General features: G+C 30.9%; 1 protein-coding gene across 1 annotated transcript; it reads right to left on the reverse strand.

The window, feature by feature from the left end:
- Positions 1-2,184: 2,184 nt before the first annotated feature.
- On the reverse strand, positions 2,185-10,155 carry LOC105766483 (pentatricopeptide repeat-containing protein At1g63080, mitochondrial-like). Its single transcript, XM_052630467.1, has 2 exons — positions 8,174-10,155; positions 2,185-3,220 (listed from the first exon to the last, which is right to left on the reverse strand). Exons 1-2 carry the CDS (start codon positions 10,039-10,041, stop codon positions 2,185-2,187), a joined length of 2,904 nt encoding a protein of 967 aa, XP_052486427.1. The 5' UTR covers positions 10,042-10,155.
- Positions 10,156-15,357: the final 5,202 nt, after the last annotated feature.

Below are 15,357 nucleotides of genomic sequence, written 5' to 3' on the forward strand. Positions count from 1 at the left end.
AAAAACAAACTAAACCAAAACAAGTTAAATCATTACATGCTTTCTTAATGTTTCTCAAACTAAAATAGTAATATTATCAAGTTGAGTATCATGCCCTTGAAGAACATCTAGAACTCATATTACAGTGCTTATAAAATTTAACCAGATGCCATTTTTAGTAGAAAGAACACAAAATATACCAAAAATTATCTTTTCAAACTCAATTCAAAATTTCATTACATTTAAATTACTTTTCAAAAACTAAATTGTAAAAATAAATTTTATATAAAATTTTATCTTTTCTTATAATGTAAAAGCTATGTTTCTTTTGAAGAATGGATATTAGATATTTCGATATAGATGATAAATAATTATAATGTCAAGAAATAGAAGAGGTAAAAAACAGAAAACAAATGATCTTGCTTAATGTGTTTTTTTCTTTCTATATTTCTTTTGAAGAATGGATATTAGATATTTCGATAGAGATAATAAAAAGAAATATTAGAGGTTTTAACATAATTATTTATTTTGAAATGTTTATATACTGTTATTTAATTTTTAATTTTATAATATTCTAAAATTTTAAAACAATTTCAAATTTGGGTACGATGATAATTTGAATTTTGGCTATTTCTAAAAATGGTGAACACCCAATCAATAAACCACAATTTGGATTTAAAAGTGTAACTTATAAAGAAATTTATATGTAAAACTAAATATTTATTTTAACTTGAATAGATTTATTCACATTATTTACGTCTTACAAACATCGTATGTAAGAACAACTATATTTCTTTTATAGGATGCCGACTAGGATATTTAATTTCAAGTTGTAACGTATAATTAGGCATTCTTATACCATGCTTGCCTATTATTACGATGCTGCTACTGATGATGTTGCTGCTACAATTGGGCACCAAGATGACTGCAAAACTTGTTAGTAATGTCCAGAATGAATGGAAAGGACATGGCAGATTAGTGAATTATTACAGATTTAAAGAAGAATCAAATTGTAAATCAGCTGATAGAAGGAGAATATTGAATATTTCCAAAAGTTTTGGCCCATTGGGCACCATTATTGTCCTCCCCTAAAAAAACTAAGATATTTTTTTTTGTGAGATCAAAGCAAATATCAAATCCTAACCCTATGTAATAACTATGAAGAAAGAAAGAGAAGCAAAGGGAAAAAAATTGGAAGATTAAAGAACAGAAGTAATGTGGTTTATTTTATTTTGATAGATAAAATTTGTAAAGGAAACTAAAAATTTCTAATAATCCTTTTATTCTCAACTCATGTTTAGTTGTTCGTACAAATGCCCCTGCTTTAAAATTCACAAGCAATATTGGTTTTCCCCTAATTTCTTAACATCACCTCCAAAAAGATCAAGAAGTTGCTAAGATCAAGATCAACAAGCTACACAAGTCAGATCAAAATCAACAATATTGAAAATAGACACTAAACCTCATTCTAGTTTCCGCAATCTTTTATCACTGCGCAATGGTTACGTACAACTGATTCACATTGCAAGTGATGATCTTTACACAATTTGTGAAACATTTCAGAGCAAGATTGATTTATTAGAGTATATGATAAGATCCATAAATAAGGTGGCAGTGAATATATCTGCAGGAAAGCCCTTACCAACCATTTCCTTAAGAAGTTGCGTTGCCTTTGAAGTATAGCTGTTGCGAAGGAACCCCCGAATCATTACATTATAACAGCAGCTATCAGGCAAACAGTCATTATCTCCCATGCTCCCAAACAACCTGTATGCTTCATCTGGCAATCCCTCTTTACACAGTCTATTAATCATTACACAATATGTGTAAACATCCGGTTTTAAACCATTGTTTGAGAGTTGATGAAATAATTCCTTGGCAACTTCGATATTAGGATAGTATACGGGACAATATCAAGTTCCAACCCACTGTTTCGCATTGCTTGAAAAAGTTTCAATGCCTCTTCGACATGACCTGTTTTGCATAAACCATCCTGCAACATCAAACAGGTCGCTATATCTGGAACTTGTCCAGAAGCAACCATCTTTCTAAAAAGTTCACATGCAGTTGAAACTTTCCCTAACTGAAACATACTCTGCATAAGAATGCTGAAAGTGACAGTATGCGGGATTGGTCCCTTTCGAGATATTTCATGAAAGAGTTCCATTGCTTTGTCTAACCTTTTACCTTTGCAATATCCATTGATCATGGTGTTGTAACTATATTAGGTGCACAACCCTTCTCAATCATCAAGTTGAAAACTCTTCTAGCTTTATCCATTTTGTTCCGCAAGCAATGACCATTAACTAATGCATTATAGGTAACAACATCAGGCTCGATTTCTAGCTTTATCATTGAGTCAACAAAATCCTCAGCTTCAGAGACCATCCCTTCCTTGCAATGCGCATCAACCAATGTATTATACGTGACAACATCAGGCTCAATGCCTTGCTTTCTCATTGTGTCAACGATCTGTACAGCTTTAGAAATCGTTCCTTCCTTGCAAAGAGCATCAATCAATAAAGTATATGTGACAATATCAAGTGAAATATTGTTATCAGCCATTTCATTTAAAAGCCTTGTTGCCTCCTCCTGCTGGCCCAAATTACACATACCATGAATTAAGCAAGTGTAAGTAATGATATCTGGTCTAATGCCCTTAACCTTCATTTCAGATAAGAGATTGAGAGCCTCCTGTAACAAACCGTTCTTACAAAGGCAGTCAATGACAGTGTTATATGCTACAATATTGGGTTCATAACCTCTGCTTTCCATCAGCCTTAGAAACCTAACAGCTCTATCAGTATTCCCGGTCTTACACAACCCCTTAAGTACTGTACTGTAAACAATCAAATTAGGTTGATACCCTTTTTCAGTCATTTCATCGAACATACAAACGGCCTCAGAAATCTTACCTTGATTACAAAGCCCATTAATCAAAGTTGAAAAAGTTACAGCACTAGGTTCAACACCTAACTTCTTCATTTTCCCCAAAACAGAAAACCCAAAATCAATTCGACCTAATTGACAAAAGCAATTAATCAAGATGCTCATAGAATAAACATTGCAATGTAGAGGGATGACGGTAAGCGTTACTGTTCTCAAAAGTCGATATAAATTCATCACTTGAATGTTTGCCTGAGTTCTAGAATATATAGACTCATAGATGTAGAACATATTTCTCGAGTGGCTTAAAATAATGCTGTTGCAACAAAGCAAGTTGTAATCATTAGAGTCAATTTATATTTTGCTGGCTTGATTCCATAATTCTACTCTGTGTTTTATAGAGTGTATATGTGTTTGTGTGCGCGCCTACATGCACATGTGTGATAAGAGAACAATCTAATTTATGCTTGATGCAGAAAAACAAAAATAAAAAGAGAAGGAAGAACATAATATAGCCAGGAAAAGTAAAGACAAAAAGGTAAGATTTATGAGTTTCTTTCTTTTGTGTGCTAAACTGTAATTATTTTTGTTTTCTTTACTCCTATGAGCATGCTCAGTTGTTTAACTCTTAGAACTCACGATATAAGATATCCTTTAAAGGTAAAATATTCTCCCTATGATACTGACACACAGAGAGCATATTTTTATTTAATTTCCTATTTCCTCTTTCACACGGGCACATTTGGAGAGATGTGAATGACTGCTTCCATTCACAATGGAAACCTCACTTGTATATGAAAGGTAGTGGAGCAGAGCTCATTGAGCATAGGGAGGTTATTGAGTTGAACATAGTATTTTATATTGAATTAAATAATATTGAATTGTATGTGAATTGAATGGAAATTTCTAGTGATATGATTTGAATTAAAAAAATTAATGTGGTATTGAAATGCATATTGGATTGAGAAATTGATTTGAATTGTGAACATGAGAAATTGTGAATTGAATGAAATTGAAATGAAGTATGAATATGTATGAGCATTTGACAGTATACTGATTGGAAAGTGAAAAATGTATTGAATTAAATTGTGATTAAATTGGAATGATTTGAATTGAAAGTATGAGAAAGTGATTGAATTGAAATGTGATTCGAAAACCCTATCAATTAGTCGGGTTGAGTCGGATATAGTTGGTATGCCATAGGATTGGAAGAGTTCAGGGATTCTTCGACCTTGAGTCGATAAGACACTGGGTGTCACTATATTTCTTCGAATAGTTATGATGAGGTACTGGATACCAACTTTCTTCCGCTCTATCGATGAGACACTGGGTGCCACTTTATTGCTTCGAACTATCCGATGAGGCACTGGGTGCCATACTGGAGTTTTTGGTTGGATCCGTGTATCCGTCAAAGTCCGACTCTTGTTAATAGGGGTATATAATTGAAATGAGAAAATTTGAATAAGTGTGATTGATTGAGCTATGGAAAGAAATGAGAAAGTGAAATTGTGAATTGATATGTGAATTGAAAATCGAGATATGAGATTTGAAGATATGAACCCGAAGTTTATGATGTGATTAAGAGTAAATTTTTGTTATATGATATTAGTGAGTATAAATTGCAATAGAATTGATATTGAATATAGTGATAAATTTAATGAATTGTATATGAATTGAAATGAACTATTGGAGTGAGATGTGAAAAATCCAATGGAATTGAGGTAGTGAAATAAGGTATGAATACAATTAAATACAAGATTTGAAATATTGCTTATTGTTATTAATTATCAAGTTGATTTAACGTATAAGAAAATTAATGAATAGTTGTAGACTTAAATTAAATGTATATAATTTATCGATTAATATTATAAATTTGAATTATGGTAATACCACTGAGTATACTCATACTCAGCGTACGGTTGTTTCCGTGCGTAGGTTAGTAGAAAGCTAGTGTCCGATCCAGCATCCAGAGCAATCCCGACCTCAGATAAATTTTAGTGATGTACTTTTCTTTTGATAATGTGGCATGTATCTAGATGATGTATTGATTAAAGTATGCTATGTATGTTATTTATTTGTGAATTAGTTATAAGTTATCCGATATGTCCGGTAATGCTCTGTAACTCTGTTCCGGCGACGGTTTAGGGTTAGGGGGTGTTATAGTGCTCGGATTGATTTTCTGGTTAATAATATAAATTAGTTTATGATTAATTTATTTATGATCTTTTGGATTGTAAATTTGTTTCTGGACTTTCTTTATGGTTTTTGCTAATTTTTTTTGAATTTTGGTATTTTTATCATAAGACTACGATAACGTATATATTATCAAATTAGAAATCAATTTCTAAAATTAAGACTCTGAAAATTTCTGCTGTAATGTGATTTGGTGGTTTTTCTGTAAAATAAGTGTTTTGTCGAACATGAGATTTTCCAAAAATATGTAAGAGTTTTGCCAAACTTATATTTTTGACACACACTGAGTTAGATAAAATCATAATTTTTTTTAAGAGTTAATGTAATTCCTCAAGATCTAGTCATATCTTCTACATCGAGTGTGGGGTGTTACAAAACCCATTCCTTGAAGCTTCCTCCCCAAGACCTCCTCTTACATATTGCTTGGACCATCAATACCTAATTTAAACCAAGATTATAATTTACACAAATTAATAAATATTGTATAAAAAATAAAAAAAATTAAATTAAATATAATAATTATTTATATTATTAAATATAATATTTTTTGTTAGAAAAAAAAATTCTTTAACATATTGTTTTCTTAAATCTCGTTTAGTTTATCTTGTTTGATGAACTCAATTAATTAAATTACTTTAAATAAAAACTTAATATTTATATAATTAAAAAATATCATAATTAATATGAATTTATTTTATAATATGGGGTATAATTATATTTAGTACATATTGTATTACAAAAACATATATACATACATGTTTAACGCATATAATATATCAATTGTTATATATACGTAAAATATGAATATATAGTAATTATTATACAATTATGATATTATAATGTACTTTCTTTTATTAACAATATGCAACCTAAACCTTAAACGTATTATAATATATACAATTAACATTATATAGTTAAGGTAGATTATTAATGATATGTATTCATATATACAACTATGTTATTATAATGTATATTCTTTATATTAGTGATATATGTAAGCTTACACCCTAAACGAGTAACTAATTTTATGGTAGATTATAATATATACAACTATTTTTTATCTCGTATGATGCTCGAATTTAGTTGTATGTATCAATTAAATATATTACATGTATTTTGTAATGTTTTAAAAATTTTATGATCGAGAAAGTAAAAAGATACTCACTTGTCTATATAAATTTAATCTAAACTAGATTTTATTGATTATTTTATAAAAAATCAATATTATTATGAGGTTATTTTTTCATTTTAAATTAGTAAAATCTAGAAAAATTCATTTAATGGTATTTAAACCCAAAACACCATGATATTTAACATTTTAATTTTATGATTTCATCGGAAGTCTAATTTGTTTTTATATTATTTTTAATAATATATATATTTGTCAAATAATTTCTTTCAACCACATCCTAAGGATGCCATAATCTAAGATCATATTTATTGACTATATTATGTTTGTATTGTATTTTTATACTTGTGTTCTAAATTATAATATTCAAATTAAAAGTAATAAATAGCAAAATCTAACATAAACCACTAGCGGTGCATTTGATTTGTCGAATCTTCGATTATGTTTTGCAATAAAATTACGAAAATATAAGATTACGGATGGAATGCAAAATACCTTATTTGGTTCATTTGCTTGGAATGAAAGATTCGTGTATTCGACTGATGAAATTTAGGATTACCTAAAAGCAAATTTTACTATATTTTCATTGTTAATATTTTTTTTTACAAATTCACTTCCTTTAACTTTTTTTAGTCCCGATTTTTTCAAAAAGTTATAATAACTTAATAAATTCACCATTTTATCATATGAATTCAAATGAACTGCCTAATTATGATAACTTATTTATATGATTTATGAATTGAACCAGCAAAAATGTTGGGTTTTGAAATCAACCTCTTTCACTTTCTCATGTTAAAAACATGATACAAAGGAACAATTCATGACATTGACTTCAATTAGGGTTAAATCGAAGTTCTCACAAATTAGGAGAAAGAAATACAAAAACTGGCATAGGATTGAAAATACTTTGCAACCTATATTTGATGAGGCCATTAAGGTGGTGAAGCAGAAGGTTGGAATTAAAATAGTTAATTCAATCATATAGGTCGAAATATAATTTTACCATTGTAATAATTTTTTAAGATACGATACGATACTATACTATAAATTTATTTTATTTTTAAAATGTCACCTTGCTTTAGAGAACTCCATTCAAAGAGTTAACACATGAGGTTAAAAGTCTAAATTCATATAAATTTCATTAAAAAATCTAATAATGGATTTTGAGACTAAATTTTAGGAGGTTTAATTATAATTTTTTTTAAAATAAGAGTGTAACAATAAAATTTTAAAAGAACTTAGGGTTTGATTACAATTTTAAAAATATGTGAGATTAATGAAAATTTTTTTAAAAAAGGAGAGTTTAATTAAAACTTTCAAAAAAATTTAAGGGAATATTGAATATTTCAAAAGTTTTGGCCTATTGGGCACCATTACTGTCCTCCCTATGTATTAACTATGAAGAAAGAAAGAGAAGAAAAGGGAAAAATTAGAAGATTAAAGAAAAGAAGTAATGTGGTTTATTTTATTTTGATAGATAAAATTAGTAAAGGAAACTAAAATTTTCTAATAATCATTTTCACCAAATATTTAATAAAATTTATAATAATTATTTTTACTAAATGGCTTAAAAAATATAAATAAAAATTTATCTAAAATGTTGTTATATCAAAAGCTTAGGACATCAAAGCTAACAACTTTCATCAGATCAGAACAATTATAAAATTTATCTCAATCACTCAACCTCAATTTATCTCCTTTTATTCTCAACTCATGTTTAGTTGTTCGTACAAATGCCCCCGCTTTAAAATTCACAAGCAATATTGGTTTTCCCCTAATTTCTTAACATCACCACCAAAAAGATCAAGAAGTTGCTAAGATCAAGATCAACAAGCTACACAAGTCACAACAAAATCAACAATATTGAAAATAGACACTAAACCTCATTCTAGTTTCCACAATCTTTTATCCCTGTGCAATGGTTATGTACAACTGATTCACATTGCAAGTGATGATCTTTACACAATTTGTGAAACATTTCAGAGCAAGATTGATTTATTAGAGTATATGATAATATCCATAAATAAGGTGGCAGTGAATAAATCTGCAGAAAAGCCCTTAGCAACCATTTCCGTAAGAAGTTGTGTTGCCTTTGAGGTATAGCTGTTGCAAAGGAACCCCCGAATCATTACATTATAACAGCAGCTATCAGGCAAACAGTCATTATCTCCCATGCTCCCAAACAACCTGTATGCTTCATCTGGCAATCCCTCTTTACACAGTCCATTAATCATTATACAATACGAGTAAACATCCGGTTTTAAACCATTGTCTGAGAGTTGATGAAATAATTCCTTGGCAACTTCGATATGCCCAGCTTTACAAAACCCATCAATTAGGATAGTATACGGGACAATATCAAGCTCCAACTCACTGTTTTGCATTGCTTGAAAAAGTTTCAATGCCTCTTCGATATGACCTGTTTTGCATAAACCATCCAGCAAAATCAAACAGGTCGCCATATCTGGAACTTGTCCAGAAGCAAGCATCTTTCTAAAAAGTTCACATGCAGTTGAAATTTTCCCTAACTGAAACATACTCTGCATAAGAGTGTTGTATGTGACAGTATCCGGGATTGGTCCCTTTCGAGATATTTCATGAAAGAGTTCCATTGCTTTGTCTAACCTTTTACCTTTGCAATATCCATTGATCATGGTGTTGTACGTAACTATATTAGGTGCACAACCCTTCTCAATCATCAAGTTGAAAACTCTTCTAGCTTTATCCATTTCATTCTGCAAGCAATGGCCATTAACTAATGTATTATACGTGACAACATTAGGCTCAATGCCTCGCTTTATCATTTCGTCAACAATACCCTCAGCTTCAGAGACCATCCCTTCCTTGCAATGCGCATCAACCAATATACTATACGTGACAACATCAGGCTCAATGCCTTGCTTTCTCATCGTGTCAACGATCTCTACAGCTTTAGAAATCGTTCCTTCCTTGCAAAGAGCATCAATCAATAACGTATATGTGACAATATCAAGTGAAATATTGTTATCAACCATTTCATTCAAATGCCTTGTTGCCTCCTCCTGCTGGCCCAAATTACACATACCATGAATTAAGCAAGTGTAAGTAATGATATCTGGTCTAATGCCCTTAACCTTCATTTCAGATAAGAGATTGAGAGCCTCCTGTAACAAACCGTTCTTACAAAGGCAGTCAATGACAGTGCTATATGCTACATTATCGGGTTCATAACCTCTGCTTTCCATCAGCCTTAGAAACCTAACAGCTCTACCAGTATTACCGGTTTTACACAACCCCTTAAGCATTGTACTGTAAACAATCGAAGTAGGTTGATACCCCTTTTCAATCATTTCATCGAACATACAAACGGCCTCAGAAATCTTACTTTGATTACAAAGCCCATTAATCAAAGTTGAAAAAATTACAACATCAGGCTCAACACCTAACTTCAGCATTTTCCCCAAAACAGAAAACCCAAAATCAATTCGACCTAATTGACAAAAGCAATTAATCAAGATGCTCATAGAATAAACATCATGGGAAACTCCCAATAATTCGATCTGTCTATACTTAGAAACAACAATGGCATAATGTTTCATTCTAACAATGGCTGCAAATAATTTAGTGAATTCCACAATTGAAGGCTTTGGGTACTTTTCAATCATCTTATTGAACAAAATCAAAGCATGATCAACATTATCGAAGTGGTGGTCTCTTTTTCCCTTTCCTCTAACAGGCATGGACATGGGTTTCTTACTTAGGCATTCGATGTGGGTAGCAATGGTGTTAGAAGAAGAAGAAAAAGAGTGCAAATTAGAAAGATGGCTTCCAGCATTAACAACCAAACGAAGAATAAAAGGAGGAAGCTTACCCATATCTTGAAAGTAAGCAAAATGAAAGCAGAAATGGCAGCGGCAGTAGCAGAAGAAGTGTAAATTTTGCGTTGCGAAGTGGTGTTTAGGGAAAGGGTTGGGAGCGTAATTTGGGGTTTTTTTTTATTTTTTTAATGTGAATAATATTTAATAAAAAAATTAAACTTTATTTTTAAATGCAACCTTCAATTATTATTAATATTATTATATACTTATAAATCTTCCTTTTAAATTTAATAAAAATTTACTAAATTTAAATTTAAATTTTTAGACTAAGTTGAAAAAATATACAAAGATTACAATACAATTTAAACTTAAATCTATAAAATGTTCTATTTTTATAAATTATATTTTGTCGACATTTTTTTAATGTCGATGCATCTTTTTGTGTGGCATCTCTTTGCAGATATGCGTCAGAGGCAAGCATAATTCGTTATGCAAAAATCGCCCTGCAGTTACAAAATAAGACAGTCGGGGATGTGGCTTTGCAGTGCAGATGGATGACGGTAAGCGTTACTGTTCTCAAAAGTCAATCTAAATTCATCACTTAACTGTTTGCCTGAGTTCTAGAATATATAGACTCATAAACATATTTCTCGAGTGGCTTAAAATGCTGCTGCAACGAGGCAGGTTGTAATCATTGGAGTCAATTTATATTCCATAATTCTACTCTGTGTTTTATATAGTGTATATGTGTTTGTGTACGCGTCTGTATGCATATGTGTGATAAGAGAACAATCTGATTTATGCTTAATGCAGAAAAAGGAAAGTAACAAGATAAGGAAGGAAGAACATAATATATGCACATGTGTGATAAGAGAACAATCTGATTTATGTTCTGTTATGAGCTTTAATAAACTACCAATTTCTAATAAAGAAAAGAAACAGAGAAAAGTGAAGAGGAAAATTTGATGTTCTTCTATAGATACATTTTTTTGTCACAGAATGCAAGTAACAGAAGAAAGGGTCTAGTCTTCTAGCTCAGTCTTCTAGCTATGACTTCTCATTGTTGTCCAACTTTCAGAAGATTGGACGAAATTGAAAGGAGTGCATGATTTCTCTGTGGTTAATACAAATGTCTTGACTGATTCATTTATTTGTTCAACCAACGTGTGCTTCCGATGTATTTAGATAAAAGCTTTCGTTATTCTACAATGAAAGGGCATGCATCATTATTTTTAAATATTTATGATATTATTTAAACCCCCGATTGAGTTGCTGTCACGAGTCGATCGAGCTCCAATTCGGTTAGAGAAATTATTAAAATGTTCTTCCTTAATTAAAATAAATTGTATTATTTGAGGGTATTTTAATCTTTTTATTTAAAAATAATAATAAGTTTACATGTGGTGGGATTTTAATATTATATTTGTATTTTAATTGTATTATGCTTACTTTATTGCTTTAATGAATTGTATATCTGCACTTAAAATAAACCCTTGACTAGGGAAATATAAAAATTTGCATGTGGCGATTTAAACTCATGTTAATATTCTAGCTTAATAATTGAGTACTATTATATATTTAATTTGATTTATTTATAAACATTACAATATATGTAAAAACAATTTAAAATATAAATTTATTAATATATGTAAAAACAGCTTTTCCGGAAAATATTTTCAGGAAATTTGCCAAACAACAAAAAATATTTTACACAGATTCATCCAAACACTAGAAAAGCAAATCATTTCCAGAAAAGTAAATCATTTTCTAGAAATCATTTTCCAGAAAATATTTTACTGGCAAATAAATGGAGCCTTAGTTTATCGAGTTTTGTAAGAACTCAATCTTGGTTGAGATTCCATTACAATTGTTGTTTCAAGTTCAAAGATGCTTCCACTACCATGGTGGCAACGATCTAAACATAGACTTCACGCATCAAGGTTCTGGTCACCTTGATGCCCGAGTGTGCCAATGTAACTTGCTGAAGTCTATTCTTGCTCCCAATTATCGACAAAGAAGCCTGATTCAAGTAGGGGTGTTCATTCGGTTAACCGACCCGAAATAGCATTAACCGAATTAAATGACCCTTCAAAATTTTTAACTATTAACCGAACCGAATTTTTTTCAAAAAATTAACCAACCCGAAATTTTGTTGGTTAATTCGGTCGGTTAACCGAATTAACCGAAAATTATATATTTTTTATTTTTGGATATTTTTGCAACAGTTGAGGATATTTTTATTCAAGAACTTCAGAGAATTAGGTACACAACTTGTTTTACTGAATGATTTATTATTTCAACCAACCAAAAGTGTTGGCATCAACAAAGAAGTGTATCCCATTTACAAGCAAGGGGTAACAGCCCGGTTTTAGCTAAATCGAAACAGTGATTTCGGAACCACAAATCTGATGTTAAAAAATTATTTTAATATTATTTTATTTGTTTAAAGCATGATATTTGATATGAGTGAAAATTTCATGAGCTAATTTTATCGTTTGGACGTCTAATTTGATAAAAGGACTTAATCGCTTAAAATGCAAAAGTTACATTCTACTTGTTAAAAGTGCTTAATTGCTATGGTAGATTAAATTAAAAGTCCTTCTGATGATATTAAATCATTCATAATGTAAGTGGACATTATGTGCATGGTTAGGTGAATTATAATGGTTAAAATTCAAGGTTATTACAGTAATTGGATAAATATATGTTAGTAAATTAATGAAAGAAAAGTATCATCTTTCTTCCTCATTGTTTTGACCGAAAATAAGAAGAAGAAAGACTCCATTGTTGCATTTTGAAGGTTCGACCATTGTCTTACTTGCATGTAAGTGTTTCCTTGCTCGGTTTTTAAAGATTTATATGTTTTCGGCATCATTGTAACTTAATCTAGCTAACCCAAGGACTAATTTGAGAAATTTTTAAAATTATAGGGTTTTTCCATTGATAAATAAGCATATGTTATGATGTCTAATGGTAGAAAATGCATGGTTGTTGTTAGATAAACAACATTTGTAAAGTGATTTTTGTGAAAAATGTCAAAAAGGGATTAAATTGTGAAAAATGAAAATTGAGTGGTTTAAATGTGTAATAAATGAAAGTTTTGGGCTTTTGGGGACCTATAGGAAATTCGGCCAAGCTTGGGTTTAATGAAAATTTGTGAATTTTGTGTATTTGTGAAATAGGGACTAAATTGAATAAATGTGAACGTTTAGGGGCTAATATGTAAAAATGACAAAATATGTGTTTAAGGATTCAATTGAATGAATGATTGTTTAAATGAGTTAATTTTGAATACATATAGATCAAGAAAGAAAGAATTCGAATTTAGATCGGGGGAAAAAGCAAGGTTATCTAGTAATCGATCTGATTCGTTAATTCCGAATACGAGGTAAGTTCGTATGTGGTAATTTCATTATAAATGCATGTTAAATGCTTTGATATTGCATAAATTGTGATTATGAGATTACGTATATTGTTTGAATTGTGAATACGATTCTACGGATGTGTTCGATGATGAAATTGACAAGTGAAACTTCCCAGTTGAACCTTAGGAATAGTTTAGGATGCTAGTGACATGTCATTAGGCTATCATATTGGCTTCTGGCCATGATATCGGCACTTCGGGTGTGAATAATACCTTGATTTGGCTACGGGCCATGGTATAGGTATTCAGAGAGGAGTTACCTTGATTTGTCTACGGGGCCATGGTATAAGTACTCTAGGATAAGTTACCTTGATTTGGCTATAGGCCATGGTATAGGTACTTATCGATTGAGATCCTTGAGTATCCAACTTCTATTCCAAATGGTTCAATGGGTAAAAGAATGACGTGGTTGAGAAAGAGGTTAGTACGTGGTGATACAGGTACGTACGAAACCTATTCCAGTATTACATTGAGAAAGTTCAATGAGATGGCATTTAATCATGTTTTGAGACATGAGAAAGGTTTGTGTTAATGTGATGTTGATTTGGTAATGTGTAAATGGTTGAATTACATTTATTTGATGAACTGAGTTACTCACTTATGAGCTTACTAAGCTATGAAGCTTACTTTGTGTTATTTTTCTATGTTGTATAGTAAATTGAAGCTAGCTCGGATCCGAGAGTCGTCAAAAACATCATCGCACTATCAAACACCTAAATTGGTACTTTTGAGTTGTGTATATATGGTATATGGCATGTATAGGCTAGTTATGATACGTTGGTTGTGAATATAGCCATAAGAATTGGCTTGTAAATGTATATGTTTGTTTTGTATGTATAGCCATGAGTGATGGCTTATTTTGGTATGTTTGGTATAAATGTGGCTATGTTTTCATAATTGCTCAGGTTATATTTTGAGTTTGGTAAATGATCTATATTGAATGATTGAAGTTGAATGGATGATATATGTTTGGAATGGATTGGTTTAGTTGGATGAATTATACATGTGAATTATGCTTAGTAAAGCAAGTTAAGTTGATTAGTATTTGAATAGGTAAATGGTATTGAATTGGGTATCGAAATGGTTGAAATTGTAATACACCCTACCCGTATTCATCGCCGAAATGGGGTATGAGGCATTACCAGATTTTACCGAATAAATTTTTTGCAAAATCCCAAAGTTTTTTTTTTGAACTCAATATAACCCATTTACAAGTATCTAATCTTCCCTGCAATTTTAAACCGAGACCAATCCAACACAACCAATCCATTTCAACATATTTTCAAGATAAATTTAACGTATTCATAAGATAACCTCATCACATACCAAAACCAAAATTTGTTAGCCATACAAATGGCTAACCATACATTCGTTTCACATTAAAATTTACTTTACTAGCTTATACATGCCATTGATTTCCAAAATAAAGTTTCTTTATATACCGAGATCTTGAGGTTGATAGTGTGATGAGTCTCCGACCAAATACGGCTTCCGAGCTCTTAACACTACAAAATAGGGAAAAATGAAACAGGGTAAGCACTTTGTGCTTAGTAAGCTCATGTAATAAGAATTATACTTACCTAATATTTTCAATACAATGCAATAAAAGTTCATACATCCATTCAATACATTATTCCCCTAACATGCACAAACTCAACATTTAAGTTAGTTCAATAATTTCCATGTATCAATAATATATATATCACGATTGATGAGCTCATCAATACCATGATTTCCATTCCCTTGTTATTTTTCCATATTTATCCCGTTGAATTTCTCGGAATTTCAATCGATTTTCAGGGGTACACCTAAGTGTACAAATCCGGGTCCGTCAATTCATATTCATGTGTGCACATTTCCATTTTAGAGAGCACACTCCCGCGAACCTCAACCTTACAGCAGGATTACCAGTCTAGGCTAAATCCCCTGTAATATAAACTCGTAGAGTA

The sequence above is a fragment of the Gossypium raimondii genome, chromosome 5, assembly GCF_025698545.1.
Source record: "Gossypium raimondii isolate GPD5lz chromosome 5, ASM2569854v1, whole genome shotgun sequence".
In the NCBI taxonomy this organism is placed as follows: Eukaryota; Viridiplantae; Streptophyta; class Magnoliopsida; order Malvales; family Malvaceae; genus Gossypium; species Gossypium raimondii.

Coding starts and splice junctions, on each gene's coding strand:
- LOC105766483 (XM_052630467.1), bottom strand. CDS start 10,041: ATGGGTAAGCTTCCTCCTTTTATTCTTCGTTTGGTTGTTAATGCTGGA. Junction 3,221..8,173: donor TACTCTAATAAATCAATCTT/GCTCTGAAATGT, acceptor CAGCAAAATATA/AATTGACTCTAATGATTACA.